Raw genomic sequence first — 17,907 nt, 5'->3', positions numbered from 1 at the left:
CCAGTGAACCTAATTTGATTCAAAAGGAGTCCAAAGCCCAGTTTAATGGCAGTAGTCACATTGCAGCTCCGAACTCATAAATATGAATAACATTTCTCCTTTTCGTGTTGCTAGCATGCAGGTGACACCCCACATTTTTCTAAGTCAAGTTTAAAATCAGAACAAAGAGAGAGCACGTGTTTACCACGTTTATCACTTTAACTCCCTGTTTGGGGTTTTTTCTTTTCATAAAGCCAAATCCTAACTGCAATGGCGGTGACGCCACGCCGTGTTGTTACATCGGCTGATTGACAATACTGAGGATCATGTACCAATATTCTTAGTTGGGTGCTTCTCCAAAGAACAAGATGTGGTTTCTTGTCCACGCAGCCCCACCAGCAGTGCGCGTGGGTCTCCGTCCCTGTGCCAGTTTGCTTCGCCCTGTGGGGCAAGGAGTTTGGGAGAGGACCACTGTGGATGGCCCTGTACCATCACCTTCCTAGAGGACAAAAGTCAGGCTCTACATTTTGGTCATGTCACTGCCATCTCTTCTGAAACTTTCAAGCTCCACAAGCTTCACCTGCCTTCTTCAAAATGAGAGTTTAATGATAACAGCTCCTATTTAAGTAGCCCTTGCCAAACCTTTTTATTAAAAAGCATCTACCCCTCTCCATGAATTTCTGGGCATGTCACCTGCAGTCAGGGATGACATAAGGTCGTGAGCTGCCTCTCTGCAGCTTTCTCCGGTTTCCCACTCTCTCTTTAGCTTCTACTGCCCTCTCCCGGGGAGCACCCCACTGATGTCCTGGTCCCCTCAGAACACCAAAGCTGGGTGCTGAAATTTAGTGACATGGAGGGGATGCTTCGCTCCCCATCTCAGGACGAGGTTAGATGCCAAAATTCCTGCGTGTGCTGGTGGCACTTGAGAATCTTTGATGAAACAGTCCTTTCCGGTGTCTGGTTTTAGTCTGTGCCTGGGATGCAGACACATGTCCGGGCAGGGCCAGGACGTGACAAACAGCAGACCCTGCACTAAGCTGACCCTCCTAACCATGAGGCCTGGGAACGGGGTCCACTCTCTCCTTCCCTGCGCTCTTCTTAGCTCATCAGAATGAGTCTCCTTTCACGGCGCAACTCAGACCCTCAAACCAAGGCTCTTGTCGTGGGCCTGCCTTGCCTGCTTATCCACCTTGCCTATTCATGTTTTAATCCTGGCTTTGCATGTGGCTGGGACTCAAGCTGGGGCCTCACTTTCCCTATATACAGAGGGAAGAAATAGGACTGACAGTGCCAAAGCCTCATTTCTCAATCTTTACCAGGACTGAAAACAACACAGTATAGGAGTTCCATTTCCCATATAATCTCCCCAAGGCCATAAGAAGTATAATTAGCATTCACAAGTTTTCAGGCCCTAAACAGATGTAACCCCATTGACTTTTTTCCCTTTGAACCGACACAGGAATAGATGCCATCCACCTAGTATGTGCCTAAGCCACTCAGAGAGGGTTTTCTATGATTAAATGAACAAAAGTAGCCACAGAGAGAGAAGTTTAAAGAATATGGAACAAAAATTATTTACATAACTCAAATGAAGGGAATAAATTCTGGTTTATGAATGCTTTACTGCTTCTGGAGCTCTTTCTGATGATAATTTTTCAGAACCTACTTTGACAGGTCTAATAGCATATGCGCCAATGTTTTTTTCCTATCAGAAGCACTAATAATAGAAATGTAGGTTTCATAGAAAAAAATACATACACGTAATGATAATTCAAAGCTCAGCTTGTATGTATAGTAGATACACTTCTGGTGTAGTTTGCCTAGCCTGATAGGAGCAGGCACCTCCCCTACCTTCCCCAAACACACACACACACACACACACACACACACACGCACGCACGCACTTACTCTGGTGAAATGCCCCTTCTCTGGGAGGAGAAGTGACTGGAATCGAGCTGCCCTCTAGCAGCCTCCCGGAGAGATGGCTTTGAGCTCTTGCTGCTTGAATCCCTAATGCCACCCTCCTTTCTGGCCTACGGAATGCTCGGTTGGCCAAAACCCCCTTTGAGCTACCTAACATCCGCCCCCTCTTTTTCTTCAAAGTCAGAATCAGTCTCTATTGCTTCTAATTCAAGAACCCTGATGATGTATACATTCTATTTTTAAATGGTTATTTGGAAACGATGCTCATTATAAATGCTTGTGTCTTTTTTTTTTTTTTTTTTTTGCGGTATGCGGGCCTCTCACTGTTGTGGCCTCTCCCGTTGCGGAGCACAGGCTCCGGACGCACAGGCTCAGCGGCCATGGCTCACGGGCCCAGCTGCTCCGCCGGCATGTGGGATCCTCCCGGACCGGGGCACGAACCCGTGTCCCCTGCATCAGCAGGCGGACTCTCAACCACTGCGCCACCAGGGAAGCCCCCATGTCTTTTTTTTTTAACTTAATTAAATCAGTATTTCTTCAAATATGTTCTCTGCTTTTCATTCCTTGTTGGTCTATTATGTTAGGCTAAGGGCTGAGGATACTCACATAATGGATTGAAGAGTGGGCTGGATGAGCTGATGCACCGTAACATAAGGACTTCAAAAACATCCCTATATGAAATCAGAAATATGTTGCCTGTGAGTTTCTATGTATGTCTGCTTACATGCCATCCTTCTGAGAACTTGAGAAGGCTTGGAAGGAGCCTACTGAGGTCTTCACAGAACCCTCTTGAACAGGACAATTTTCTTTCACTTGTTTTTACCTCAAGCAGCCCAGTAGTAAGTTGAAAGAATAGGTATTTTCTGGAGAGGGTATGATTTGCTCAAAAATCCTGGTTTTATACAGAATCCTGATTTGCCTCAAAACTCTAAGCCCATTGGATCTCCCTCAAAGGGTCCACATGGTAGACCCACTTTAACTGCAACCTGGATTGGCCGGAGAAACTTTTCTTCTGAGCACAGTTAAATCTACAAGCATTTGGATCAACCCATAAATGGGCTTGAGCATCGCACATAAAATTCAAAGAGACCCGCCAAACACTGAGGCTCCTCCTTAGTTGTAGGTGGAATAGAGCACACAATTTTTTCTTCACTATGGACAGGATATTCCAACATACACCAAAGACTAGACCACCACAAAGTTGGCTGAGGTGGCAGGATCTTGTGCTTTCCCAGGATTTATCTTCTACCCCTCAGCACGATGTATCTTACCAGGTATCCAGAGCAGCTCATGACACCTGTGCTCCAGGTCTTATGAGCCTATATCATCATCAATGTGTTAGACCAGCATGATGCCCTGTACAATGGTGAGATGATCGAAGTCTGGTATCAAGAATTATATTCTGGCACACAGAGTTAATGGAACATTAAGAGAAGACAATCTTTGTTTTTGTTTTGTTTTTTGTTTTTTTTGTTTTTGCTTTACGTGGGCCTCTCACTGTCGTGGCCTCTCCCGTTGTGGAGCACAGGCTCCGGACGCGCAGGCTCAGCAGCCATGGCTCACGGGCCCAGCCACTCCACAGCATGTGGGATCTTCCCGGACCGGGGCACGAACCCGTGTCTCCTGCATCGGCAGGCGGACTCTCAACCACTGCGCCACTAGGGAAGACTGAGAAGACAATCTTTAATGTTGCTTATTGATAAACTGACACTACAGGTGCCCTCTCCTTACTTGAATAAAGAAAAAACAAAAAAAGCACTGGCCAAATTAATAGCTACCTACTGATTTGCTCCAAGAAAGAGAACTTGTCTGACAACAGCTACAGTTAGAATCAGCATCTGATTAAATTAATGAACCTAATGCTGTCACTCTTCGAGCCCTATCTTTCTCTTGCACATGCCAAAGATCATTTAAGTCCAGATGTGATAAAAATCATACCCTTGCTTCTTTTAAAGCTTTTGATGGCGGGACTTACCTTGGCAAATCATTTGGTACCTCTTGCCAGAATAACTCTTTTTCTATGTATCATGGATCCAATGTGGGGATGTTGCCATAGACAATGAAGAAATTAATTCTAACTCTTCACTGGGAAGATAACTAGAGGATGGATTCATTCCTATAGCATACACTTTGTCCAGTAGATCACAATGGTTTCAGAAATTTGTATTTGTTTCAGACTGTTGCCAGATGATTTCCCAAATGCCTAGTGGTTTCCTTTCTGTAATGCATTGTTACCCTAGTAAGTGGAGCCTCAAAGGAAGATTTGGGAAACATATTACAGAGTTCTTCACCTTAGGGATCTTTCATTTATATCTGTGCATGGCAGTTTGGTGAGGGCCTTGATACTCTGTCTTGGTGGCTCTGGTTAGGCTTTTCCACTGTTACTGTTATACATATCAAGTAGGACTTACATGGGTTGTCCGCATTTTGGTCCTAAGCCAAACTGACATTCAGCTGATATGCACTGCTGTAGCTGTATCAGTTGTATACACCAGCATCTATTTTTCTTGATCAAGACCTGTGAGTTCCTAGTTCAATTTTTCAGCATCATTTCAAGCTCTGGGACCCTGTGATTTACTGGCCCCCACCAAAGATTTCTGTAGGCCAAACTATTCTGATTACACCGGACCTGATCCCTATTATGATAACTGTTTCCACCTTGACTCCAGTTGTTAATTATTGCAAAGTGCTGCTTTTTAAGCCTCTAGTAGCCCCAAGATTCTGATGTCTCTATTGAATTAAGAAGCCCATGTTAACTACAGCATTTCCCAGCTCATAGAGAAGAGTCATTAAAATGCTTTTCATGTCCTCCACAAAATATTAGCAAACCAAATTCAATAATACATTAAAAGGATCATACACCATGATCAAGTGGGATTTATTCCAGGGATGCAAGGATGGTTCAACATCAGAAAATCAATGTGATACACCCATATTACCAAATGAAGGATAAAAATCATATCACTTCAATAGATGTAGAAAAATCATTTGACAAAATTCAATATCCATTTATAATAAAAACTCTCAACAAAGAGGGTATCAAGGAAACATACCTCAACTTAATAAAGGCATATATGACAAGCCCACAGCTAACATTATACTTAATGGGGAAAACCTGAAACCTTTTCCTCTAAGATCAGCAACAAGGATGCACACTCTTGTTATTTTTGTTAACAAAGTATTGGAAGTCCTAGCCAGAGCAATTAGGCAAGAAAAAGAAATAAAAAGGATCCAAACTGGAAAGTAAGAAGTAAAAATGTCTCTATTTACAGATGACATGATATTATATACAGAAAACCCTAAAGACTCCACAAAAAAATCTGTTAGAACAAATTCAGTAAAGTTGCAGGGTACAAAATCAATATACAAATTCTGTTGTATTTCTATACACTAATTAATAATGAACTATCAGAAAGAGAAATCAAGAAAAATAATCCCATTTGCAATTGTATCAAAAAGAACAAAATAACTAAGAATAAATTTAACCAAAGAGGTGAAAGAACTGTACACTGAAAACTATCAGTATAAGACACTGATGAAAGAAACAGAAGACACAAATAAATGGAAAGACATTATATGCTCATGTATTAGAAAAATTAACATTGTTAAAATGTCCATACCACTCAAAGCAATCTACAGATTCAGTGCAATCCCTATCAAAATTACAAGGGCATTTTTCATAGATATAGAACAAACAACCCTAAAATTTGTACAGCACAACAAAAGACCCTGAATAACCAAAGCAATCTTAAGAACAAAGCTGAAAGCATCACACTTCCAGATTTCAAACTATACTACAAAGCTACAGTAATCAAAACAGTATGGTATTGGAATACAACCAGACACATAAATCAATGGAACAGAACAAGTGAGCCCAGAAATAAATCCACACATATATATCGTTTAATTTATGACAAAGGAGCCAAGAATATACAGTGGCAAAAGGACAGTTTCCTCAATAAATGGTGTTAGGAAAACTGGACAGTCGCATGCACAAGAAGAAACTAGACCACTATCTTACACCATACACAAAAATGAACTTAAAATGGATTAAAGATTTGAATGAAAGACCTGAAACCATGAAACTAGAAGAAAACAGGTGGTACGCTCTTTGACATCAATTCTGGTGATGATGTTTTGGGTTTAACACCAAAAGTAGAGGCAACAAAAGTAAAAATTAAAAAGTGGGACTACATCAAACTAAAAAGCTCCTGCACAGCAAAGAAAACCGTCAACAAATGAAAAGGCAACCTACTGAATGGAAGAAAATATTTTCAAATCACATATCTGATAAGGGGCTAATTAATATCCAAAATATATAAAGAACTCATCAATTCATTAGCAAAAAAAAATCTGATTACACATTTTTCCAAAGAAGACATACAGATGGCAAATACGTACATGAAAAGACGCTCAACATCACTAATCACCAGGGAGATGCAAACCAAAACCATGAGATAACATGTTAGAATGTCTATAATCAAAAATACAAGAAATAACAAATGTTGGTGAGGATGTGGAGAAAAGGGAACTTTGTGCACTGCTAGTGGGAATGCAAACTGGTGCAACCACTATGGAAACAGTATAGAGGTTCCTAAAATATTAAAAATAGAACCACCAAATGATCCAGCAATCCCACTTCTGGGTATTTGAAGAAAATAAAAACCAATTTGAAAAGATATATACAGCCCTACTGCAGCAATATGTACTATACCCAAGACATGTAAACAACATTAAGCGTCCACTGGCAGATGAGTGGATAAACACACACACACACACACACACACACACAAGCTATAAAAGAGAATAAAATCTTACCATTTCCAACAACATGGATGGACCTCAGGGGCATTATGCTAAGTGAAATAAGTCAGATAGAGAAAGATAAATACCATATGATTTCACTTATATATGGAATCTAAAACAAAACAAAACAAAACACAAACAAGCTCATAGATACAGAGAATAGACTGGTCGTTGCCAGAGGTGGGGGATGGAGGGGTGGACAAAATGGATGAAGGGGGTCAAAAGGTATGAATTTTCAGTTCTAAAATAAGTCATGGGAATATAATGTACAGCATAGTGACTATAGTTAATAACACTGTATTGCATATTTGAAAGATGCTAAGAGAGTAAATCTTAATAGTTCTTATCACAAGAAAAAAAACTTGTAACTAGGTATGGTGATTTACTGTGGTGATCATTTTGCAGTATATACAAACATTATTACCTTGTACACCTGAAACTAATATAATGTTATATGTTAATTACACCTCAATTTAAAAAATGCTTTTCACTGATGCTACTAATCCCTTCACCAATCTATTTCTCAAGTCTCCTCTTGGGAGACTTAGGAGATCATTAGGATTAGGATGGTCAGATTGCACATGACAATATTACTCCCATATTCCCAACTTTGTAAAGTTTTGAATACCTTTATATTATCTCAAGGAACGTTTGCATTCTCAATTTCATTTAATGTGTGTCATTATCAAGTCTACATTTCAGTCAACTAACTGAACCAACAAGCAGAATCATTTTCAGCTGCTCAAGGCAGCACATTAGATGCAGGATCTGTGGCAAGTGCACCCCCAACAGTCAAGTCTGCCCAATCCCAAATTACACTTTTCCATCCTCAGTACATTTTCAGAATTCCATATGTTTTCCTCAGATGTTGCCAATGTAAATGAGCAAAGTCTAGACTTCTTTTGGTGGGAGTCCTCTCCTCCTGGGTTTGCCCTCTTAATTGTATCCACCACAGCTCCTCTCCATGCTGGTCTCTGATATGATGCCTACAGAGATCATGAGATGTCATCTGGGAGGAGATGGAGTGAGGTCATTACCGGATCTTCACCTAAGGCAGTAACAGCCTCTTTAGGCAGGAAGAGCAAGGAAGGACTTGCCAACTGTGCTGGTTTGCCCGGGGATGTGGGGTTTCCTGGGACACAGGACTGTCAGAACTCAAGACTACTCTAGGGTACCACAAGTCCTCCAAATCTCCCTACCCATAGATCCCCATTCCAAATCAACATCCTCCTGTTTCCTGGTCAATACTCTTCACTTTCACATGAGAGTCCTGGTGAGGCTGTGAATACAACTCCTGTTAAAATCTGGCAACCAGCAGGATGAAGTATGACCTTGGGTTTCTGTTATTTCAGCCTTATAGAGAGTAAGGGAGAAGAGACTCTTTTAGCAAAAATAGAGGCATTTTTTCTAGTGTTTATACGGTGCCTTGAGCTGAGAATGTAAGCCTCTGAACCTAAACTATCTCTTTCTTTATGAATCCGTCTCCATAGAAGCAACCAACCTATTCCACAGTCCTGGATTTCCTCACTTTATACTGTTATATGGCAGCACCCACTTATCAGCCAAAACCTTCCTATCCTTAGAGAATGCAACACGTCCAGTTTTTACTTCATGTTTGTGTTTTGGGGGGTCCCAAAGATATTTTGCTACATTAATTTTTATTAACTTTACATTTCTACCATTCGTACCTAGGTCTTTAATCCATCTAAACTCTTCCTTTTTTTTTTTTTTTTTTTTTTTGCATTATGCAGGCCTCTCACTGCTGTGGCCTCTCCCGTTGCGGAGCACAGGCTCCAGACACGCAGGCCCAGCGGCCATGGCTCACGGGCCCAGCTGCTCCACGGCATGTGGGATCTTCCCGGACCGGGGCACGAACCCGTGTCCCCTGCATCGGCAGGTGGACTCTCAACAACTGCGCCACCAGGGAAGCCCTAAACTCTTCCTTTTTATATAGGGTGAGGTTGTAGGTCCATGAGGTAGGTAGCTGTCCCAATCCTGTTACTAAACACTCTATTCTTTATGTGTTGAATTTTGTGTTAACTCTGTAACTAATATATTCAGGGGGTCTGTCTGTGAGCTGTTCTATTCCATTGTTCTATATGTTCTCATGACTTTGATGTATATGCAAATATCTTTGATGTAAATGTGAAAAAGCTGGAGGCTTAGTATGAACAAAATGATGTAAAAATATCTCAATACTTTTTATAATATTCTGGATATGTTGGTTTAAATAAAATATATTAACATGAATTCCACCTGTTTCTTCTTTTTATGAGGCCACAGGACAGGAATTACTCATGTGACTCACTTTGTTTTTTTCTATTCGACAGTGCTGTTCTAACTGTACTCTAGTGAATAGAGAACAGACTATGGAGAAAGGTAAACATGGATTTAGAGTCCTCCTCCTTAACTTATGAGCTCTGTGGACTTGGCACATTACTTAAACTATCTACTTCCTAAGGGAATTGTGGGGACTACATTAAATAGGATAAGGTATATAGGCTACCTGGTACCTGGTTAAGTAATCATCGAATGTTTATTTCATTACCTTTCTCTGAGGACAAGGACAACATTCATAACAGTATACAGCAAATAGGACTACACATATATTAAATGAATGAATTTCATAGTGAAATTAGCTACTGAAATATTTTTAAAATTCCAAGTTCCCTGTCATATGACTGTCAAGACCCAGCATTGTCATTTTTAAGTGTAACAATATTTTAAGAAAAAAAGACAACTATTTTATAATTTTATTCATTCACTGTTTCTATGCTTTAATAAATCTTTGCATAAGTAAATACATTTAGTTAGAACTACAAGACAACATGGAAACTAGACGAGAAATAGGCATTCCGGATCTTTTCAAAATAATTATATTGAGGAAACTCTTGACTAAACGTTACCTTCAGAAATACCCCTACCCCTTCTACTGACACCTAAAACAACTTGTGTAACCTTCAACTTTTAATGAAGTCATGTACTACTATAGTTTACCTTGAACATCTTCTTACACTCTTTAAAAGCATTACTTCAAAAACAAAAAAGTCTCCATATATGAATTCTATAAATAAATAGTAAATGTGACTGAACCTGAGCTTAAGAATTTACAGTTGTTTCCATTGGCTCAATTACTAACTTCAAAAGTAAAACCTGAAATTAACATTCATTTCTGGGCTGTAACTACTGATCGTAATTAGAATATTTTTAATATCTGATGTAAAGATAATTTCTGATATTGGGGAAGTGGTTACAAAACTTTCTTCAAACCCAGAGGAAAGTGAGTTTGCTGTAACACAATGAGCTCTTAATTACCTGAGCTAATCAGGGGACTTTAGGTCAGGTCACTCAGTTGGGAACCCAGCTTGCCTTGACTCTGGGGATGTTTGTCTGTGTTTGTCTGAAGACGTCAACTCCACAGGCAGCCCTTTCTCAAGGAGCTCACCCACTCTTCTCAGCTCTGCCCACTTCTCAGGCTGTGCTCAGCTGAAGGCACCAACCTCAGGATAGGGCCATGGTCCACAAAGGCCCAGCAGCAATGGTGTGGAGCTGACCACTTGGTCAGGGGGAAAGAAAGGTGCTTTTATGAAGGGATTTCTGACTGAGGACCAAGGTGATAAGGAGATGGAACAATGTCGAAAGAACATTAAAATCTAAGGCTGCACAAGGCATTGTTAACAGCAGTGGTCTTTCTTAGAAATGTTAGAATTCAGCTGCACAAAAAGAACAGATATAATCTAGGATTGGAATAAAAATACCTGAGGAGTTGTTTTTCTCTAGGCAACAGAGTAAGTGTTGTTTCTGCTTTTAGCAAAAGTTCGTCTATGCCTAAATTCATTTCGATCTTTTTTTTACAAAGTAGATTTTTAATAAAATGAACAACAAAAGAATTATGGGTTTTAATACTGATACCAATTTATTACTAATTTTAGTCTTCCCCTTAGCTCCCTATATAAAAATGATGGGTTTCTCAGTAGTAGTTACAACAGCTTTTAAACAGAACTTGGGCAAAATAATTAAGATAGACACCATAAATAACCATAAAGTAAATGAAGCAAAATTGTCTAGTGAGATGTTTACTGTAAAGTATACTAATATTCTTCCATAAATTTTTAGATTGTTAAAGTAAAATTATCTTACTCTAGTGTATTATGAATCATTATAAAAGATTCCAATCTTTGAAAATTATGAAAGACTTCAAGATCTCATTAATGGAGTTAGAAATATCAGCTATTAAGCTACTAGTCAAGTTTGGTCTGTATTTTCTGGGCCTCTTCAGGCCAAGAATAACAATCGGGTAGAATCTGCTCATAATCAGTGCTATACATCTGAGAGTAGACAAATGCTTCCTTGTTTTGGGGTTCAGGATAAACTGTGGCTGTCTTTTCTTGGTATGCATCTTTCACAATCTAGAAATAAGAAAAGAATATTAATTATTTTAATGGATAGAGATGATGGTGAACACATGTCAGAAATTTTTTATCTGTTTCAGCAACAGATGAATGGATAAAGAAGGTATGGTACATATATATATATATAATGGAATACTACTCAGCCATAAAAAAGAACAAAATAATGCCATTTTCAGCAACGTGGATGGACCTAGAGATGATCATACTAAGTGAAGTAAGTCAGAAAGAGAAAGACAAATACCATATGATATCACTTATATGTGGAATCTAAAATATGACACAAATGAACTTATCTACAAAACAGAAACAGAGTCATAGACATAGAGAACAGACTTGTGGTTGCCAAGGGGGAATGAGGGGCCAGGGAGAGATGGATTGGGATTAGCAGATGCAAACTATTATATATAGAATGGATAAACAACAAGGTCGTACTGTATAGCACAAGAATGTGTATGTATGTATGTATGTATATATATATATATATATATATATATATGTTTAACTGAATCACTTTGCTATACAGCAGAAATTAACACTGTAAATCAACTATACCTCAATTTAAAAAAAAGAATTTTTTATGTATCAAAAAATTAAGTTCTAATTTATATCTTGTCTGTTTCCAAAAAATTAAGTGTATTATAATAGAACACATAATCACAAAGAAGATACAAAGTGAAAATGCAATTATAAATCATGTAACAAGAGTAGACTACGGTATCAGCAAGAAAGGAAAGTGTGAATAGTACAGATTTACTCATGGGTGATACTACCAGAATTTCTCAGATAAGTCGGTCTTAACAGCCTTGAAATGACTTGACTGATAATTAACTGAACTAAATACCTGAAAATCCCTGCTAAATTTGAACTCAGATACCCTGCAGTTTCAGCAATCCCGATTCTGACCACAGCCTCCTACGGAACCTCTTTCTCTATCCCAGGGTCTCCTGATTCTCATCAGCGGGGCTCTGGAGCCAGTCTCCGTGCTCTGTACCTTGCTGGTATCACAGAACCTTGTCTCCACGTCTTTGTGGGGAACCCTCAGTGCTGGTTTTCTCCTTTCAGAGCTGTCTCCTGCCATGTCATTCTTTTCCTAACCTTACTTGGGCCCATGTGGTTGCACATTATGCTTTTACCCTTTAAAAATCAAAAACGAAAAAAACTTTGTCTCAAGTCAATTTCCCCGAAGTCAATTTCAAACCTTCCCCTCCTCACGTCTCCATTTGACTCTCATCACTCTGCTGAGAAAATTCCAACTGATCAAAGAGAATGATCTCAATTTCTCTTTTCCTCAACTCAAACTGTCTCCTCCGTATCTTCAAACATTCTCTTCCTCTACTTTTTTTGAGAAGAATGGATTCTCCCTGTTGTCAAAATTAATCACTCCATATGTGCTCTTTAATTCACTCCAGTTTTTAAGAAAGCAATCATTAAGGAGCTACTTGTATGACAGACTTATTTGAATAAGCGTGATCTTGAAGAATATCAGAATGATTAAGTATCTCTTCTCAATGTAAACTTATGCATTTATGAAAAAATTAAAGTTATAAAGACTGTGCTGTATTATGGAAAAATGTTTATGAAAAAAGCATGATCAAAAGTATGTGAATACACCCTTACACGTTATTACAACAGTGTTAGAAAAGAAAGCAAACAAATGAAAACAGACTGCAAGCAAACACACACGCCAAAATGATGACAGTGCTTGTTTTAGAAAAGTTGAATATCAGGTATTTTCCTCTTTTCTATTTTTCAGAGTGCCTATGATGTGGTATTACTATGTTTTTAACAGATATTCTTGAGTTACAATTCACTGACCACAAAATTCAACAGTTTTAACATATAATCCAATTATTTCTATGAATTCACAGTTGGGCGACTGTTACCACATCCAGTTTCAGAACATTTCCATCACCCCCAAAAGTTCCCCTGTGCCTCTTTTGCAACGGCTGTATCACTTTTTTATAATAAAATGTTCTGTTTCATTCCTGACACAGACTCTGTGGAAATCCATTCCTCTTTCTGCTCCCAGGACACACTGTACTAACGATGCACTCTCTCAGTGAAATCTTCACTCTCTCCTTCTCGTCAACGCCAGACTCTCTGGAAGACGAGAGCTTCACCTGTTACCACGTGTAGATGATCAACCACCTTTACATCCAGCCTCTCTTTAAGTTTCAGTCATCACCATCTACTTGTTAGAATTGTACATTTGAACGTATTTGACTGGCCAAAAAGTTCGTTCGGGTTTTTCTGTAAGACGTTACCAAAAACCACAACGAACCTTTTGGCCAACCCGCTGCCATGGATACCACAAACCTGCAGTCTACTTATATCACCTTCCTTCCTGAAGCTGATTCTCTGTCCAGGTTTCCCAATTTCTGTTTATCCACTCAGCATTCGTTCCTCTTTCTAGGTGTAATATCTGAGTTTTTCATACTCTCCTGCTGTCCCTCGTCTTCTTACTCACCCCTCTGATCATATGCTACTCCTTTTCATTGAACCCTTCAAAATGAACTTAAAGTGATAATGTGATGTTCAGTGTATTAATAATTCAAACTAGTTTAAAACTAGTAGATACAAATTAGGAGAAAACATAAGCATACTCTTTCCTAAATAGATAACCAAGCAGATTATCTGAAGTTTTTTTTTTGAAGGATTACTTAGTTTTTGAAGCATCTACCCTGAATCAACAAAATAAATCATGACATATGAAATCTAAATGGTGCTGTTCTGATAAACTTGCCAATCTCTTTAGTTTTCAGCCAGGAGCAAATCTGCCTCCAAGGGGACATTTGGCGATGTCTGGAGACATTTTCGGTTGTCACACCTGTTGCAGAGGCTACTGGCATCTGGTGAATAAGGGCCAAGGATGCTGCTAAACATCCGACAATGCCCAAGACAGCCCCCGTGACAGAGTTACCCAGACACATGTGCGTGGCGTTGAGGTTGAGAAACCCTAGTTTCAACGTATGACGACTATGGTGGGCTGAAATACGTCACCTGAAAATGTTGATGCCTTAACCTCTAGTACCTCAGAATGGGGCTGTATTTGGAGACAGGACCTCTAAACAGATAATTAAGTTAAAATGATGCTATTCCGGTGGGCTCTAACCCAAGTTGACTGGTGTTCTTATAAGAACGGAAAACTTGGACACACACAGAGACCCCAGGGATGTGCAAACACAGCGGAAAGGCCACATGAGGACGCAGCAAGGAGGTGGTCATCGACAAGCCAGGGGGAGGCCCCCAAAGAAACCAGACCTGCCAACCCCTTCGTCTTAGATCTCTAGCCTCCGTGAGAAAATTAATTTCTGTTACCTAAGTCACCCAGTTTGTGGCACTTTGTTACGGCAGCCCTAGTAAATGAATACAACTAGCCTGCAAAAGGAGTCAGTTTCTCTCTCGCCTTAGTTGTAGAAAATGTAGCTTCTTCTTGGCTAGTTCCCTGAAGAGCTCACCGGCCACGCCAGCCAGCTTTGAGTTCTTTGTTCTCACTGTTTCGCTTTCTGCCCAGTATAATCAACTGTGATTTTCAAGGTGCCACACATCCACAGAGACGTGGATAAGGCAGGTGGTTCAAGGTCTGTCACTCTACCATATGTGCAATACTGTGGTGACTATTTCAGTGTCATATGGAAGATACCAACCAAAAAAAAGGCCAAGTGGAGGAAGCTTAGCTGAAATGAAACCCTGCTGAATTATCTGAATTATGGGAGAGAAAAAGGATGGGGAAATTAATGATTCAACCCATCTCTAAGGATCAAACACAGTTCCTAAGCTCTGCCGAAGCACCAGGCCTCATTTCTCTGACTTCTGACATAATAAGTTGATAAGATATTTCAAGGAAGTGGATTTTTAATACCTAAACATGCACATTCAGCCATAGGTGTAAGGGAAAATAATGAGGCTTCAAAACAAGAGTGGTTTTACCTTTTCTGCAATTTTCAGAGAAACATCTCTAATGGTGTCCAAAGGAGGATAAAGCCGGCCCTCTTCCAAGTGTTTATCTGATACTTGCTGAGCTATAACCTTAAAAAAAAAAAAAAAAGACAAAAAAAGACTTCATACCATAGAATGTGATAGTTGTGAGGATAATGGTGAATGGTCGCGGATAAAAGCAGATCCCATTAACGCCATCATCCAATTGCATCTCTCCCTTTCTCAGTGGAAAAACCGAGCTCAGAGAGGCTTGGTGACTGGTGGGGGAAGACAGATAGCGAAAAAGATGGGGATGAGCGTCTGGGTTTCCTCTTAACCCAGTTCCTTTTCTAGTGTACAATGAAACGCTGGCAGCTTTCTTGTTTGATGCAGTAGAGGGACAGGGGGAAGAAGGGTAAGAAAGGCAGAGAAGGATGAGAAAAGTGATGGAAAAATGACCCTGAGAACAGAGGGGGAGAGGCTGGTCAGGCCTTGATCCCAGCTCACATACTCTCGCACGGGAGGTAGAGCAGGAGGCTGAGAGAGCTATTTCCGACTCACACGGCAAAGCAGGATACAGATTCCGGATCACCCAAATCACCTAACTAGCCTCAGCCTTTGCTGTCCCCAAACCATTCCCTATTTCTAAAGGAAACAGTGTAGACATGAAAATGGGCTACAAGGGTAGATCTTGTGTTAAATATTCTTATCACATACACATTCATAATAATAATAAAGAGGGTGGGAAAAAACTTCTGGAGGTGATAGACTTGTGGACGGCATGGATTGTGGTGATGGTTTCAAAGGTGTATACTTACTTATCTCTAAATTCAGCAAGTTGTAAGATATATGGCTTTTTGTTATGTCAATCACACCTCAATAAAGTAGCTTAAAAACATGAGGCAAATTGACATTATGTGCTTCCTGATGTGATTCACTGAGAAGGATTCAATTATTAGGCAAACCTAAACCAAAGCCTATAACCATACAAACTTAAATCATGAGGAACATTGTAAAAAATAACTGGCTTGTACTCGTCAAAATGTCACTGCTATAAAAAGAAACAGAAAGGCTGAAATGCTCCTGCAGACGAAAAGAGTAGTCTAGAGGCTGTAAAGGTCTTTTTTATGGATAACTGGCAAATCTGAATTTGGATTATATGTTAGATAATAGTATTATATCAACGTTAAAGTTACCTGGGTTTTCAATTATCCAGTGACTTATATGAATCAGTTTCCTCCAGGCGCTGCTGTCAGTGGGGATCTCTCTAGGGCCCTCTGGGCAGACAGCAGAAAGGGTGGGGCGAGGAGAATGAGAGAACACAGAGCAGGCGACTTAGGAGGAGGGTGTCAGGGTAGGAGGCCCAGGTTTGCCTCCCAGATGTGAACAGGAGGGAGGAGACTGTTCCAGGCTGCTGTACAGACCGCACAGGGCCAGCAGGGCTGTCCCCAGGGAGCACCAGAGGTCCAAGAGACCATCCAGAGGACCGAGAGATCCAAAAATCTCTTTGTGATATAAAAATGTGCAGGAATAGTCTTTGAGATTGGTGCCAATGACATTACTAGTTCCATAAGAGACCCAATTAGTACTTTGACAATAATCCTAACAGTTACTAGATCTGGGGTGGGCAAACAAAACATTCACCTAGATCTCCTACATGCTACTTTTGTTAACTACAAAATATAATCTAGACAAGAACGTTCTTCTTTTTGCCCCCTCTAGAGGTGTGTCTGTGGTATTGTATTTATTCTCACTGATAAATAGCTCTATTTAATTCAATAAGTATTTACTAAGTTTCTGCTACGTGCTTTAGTATTGCGTTAGTGTTACTGGTGTTTTGAAAGAAGTATATGGGAGACCTTCTGTCTTTAGAGAAGATAACATACAATTTAAATATAAGGCAAGACCTGATTGTTTAACACGTGAAACTCTCGAGAGCATAACACAACTAGGAATCAAACGAAGTGTTTGCTAAAGACAGCCATGGCTAAGGAGAAAGATCAAAATGAGTCAGAGAGGCCACAGAAGGACCCAAGGATGAGGTGGGACTTAAGCCGTGACCTGAAGATCGGCTTAGACAGGTGGAGAATGAGTCTCAGAGTTTTCCAGGCAGGATGATACATGGGGCAGTTACGTGGGTGTGCACATGCCTGGTGTGTTTAAAGGCTTTGGGTTGAGGGAGGATAAGAAGAACATCAGGCTTCTAAGCTTCGGTGCCTGCTCAGCAAGGGGACGTCACGAACAGAAATGCGGATGTTGAGGGCGAGGGGAGGTAAGGAGTGGTTTTCCACATCTGTATTTAAGGAAATAGCAGGGCATTTTGGTGGAAATACCCATCAGGTCACTGGAGATGTGGTGAAAGATAAGAAGAGGGATATACAGACTTGGGCCCTTTTAGAATGACGATGATGGAAGTAAGAGAATGCGTGAGATCTGTGAAAGTGGACTTTAAAAGGAAAGAGAAAAGTGAGGACAAAAAACTGAACACTAGGAAGAAGATCGGTCGAAAGGTACTTGAGGGACTTCCCTGGCAGTCCAGTGGTTAAGACTTTGCCTTCCAATGCAGGGGTATGGGTTCGATCCTTGGTCAGGGAGCTGGGATCCCACATGCCTTGCGGCCAGAGGCCCAAGACATAGAACAGAAGCACTGTTGTGACAGGTTCAATAAAGACTTTTAAAAAAATGGTCCACATCAAAAAAATCTTAAAAAAAGGGGCAGGGGGACTTGAAAGGATGACAAAGAAAACAATGAGGTGGCATGAAAAACAGGAATATCATGTTGAAGCCTAAGAGGAGAATGGTGGAAAGGCCGAGATTCAGCCGGAGAGATAGCTGGCTATGATAAGAATAACACCAGTAACCTCACCAC

At 40.2% G+C, this 17,907-nt stretch overlaps 1 protein-coding gene across 1 annotated transcript in view; it reads right to left on the bottom strand.

Moving 5' to 3' along the window:
• Positions 1–9,447: 9,447 nt before the first annotated feature.
• Positions 9,448–17,907, bottom strand: part of ME1 (malic enzyme 1) — a 192,364-nt gene continuing 183,904 nt past the window's right edge. Inside the window, exons 13-14 of the mRNA XM_081251442.1 lie at positions 15,051–15,149; positions 9,448–11,117 (exon numbers count right to left, since the gene is read on the bottom strand). Of these exons, the coding sequence (XP_081107568.1) occupies positions 10,950–11,117; positions 15,051–15,149 (267 nt within the window). The 3' untranslated portion in view covers positions 9,448–10,949. The remainder of the gene's footprint in view (positions 11,118–15,050; positions 15,150–17,907) is intronic.

The sequence above is a fragment of the Mesoplodon bidens genome, assembly GCF_964165515.1.
Source record: "Mesoplodon bidens genome assembly, chromosome: 12".
Lineage (NCBI taxonomy): Eukaryota > Metazoa > Chordata > Mammalia > Artiodactyla > Ziphiidae > Mesoplodon > Mesoplodon bidens.
Note: the sequence above shows the minus strand (reverse complement) of the source record. Positions and strands in the feature narration are given on the sequence as shown.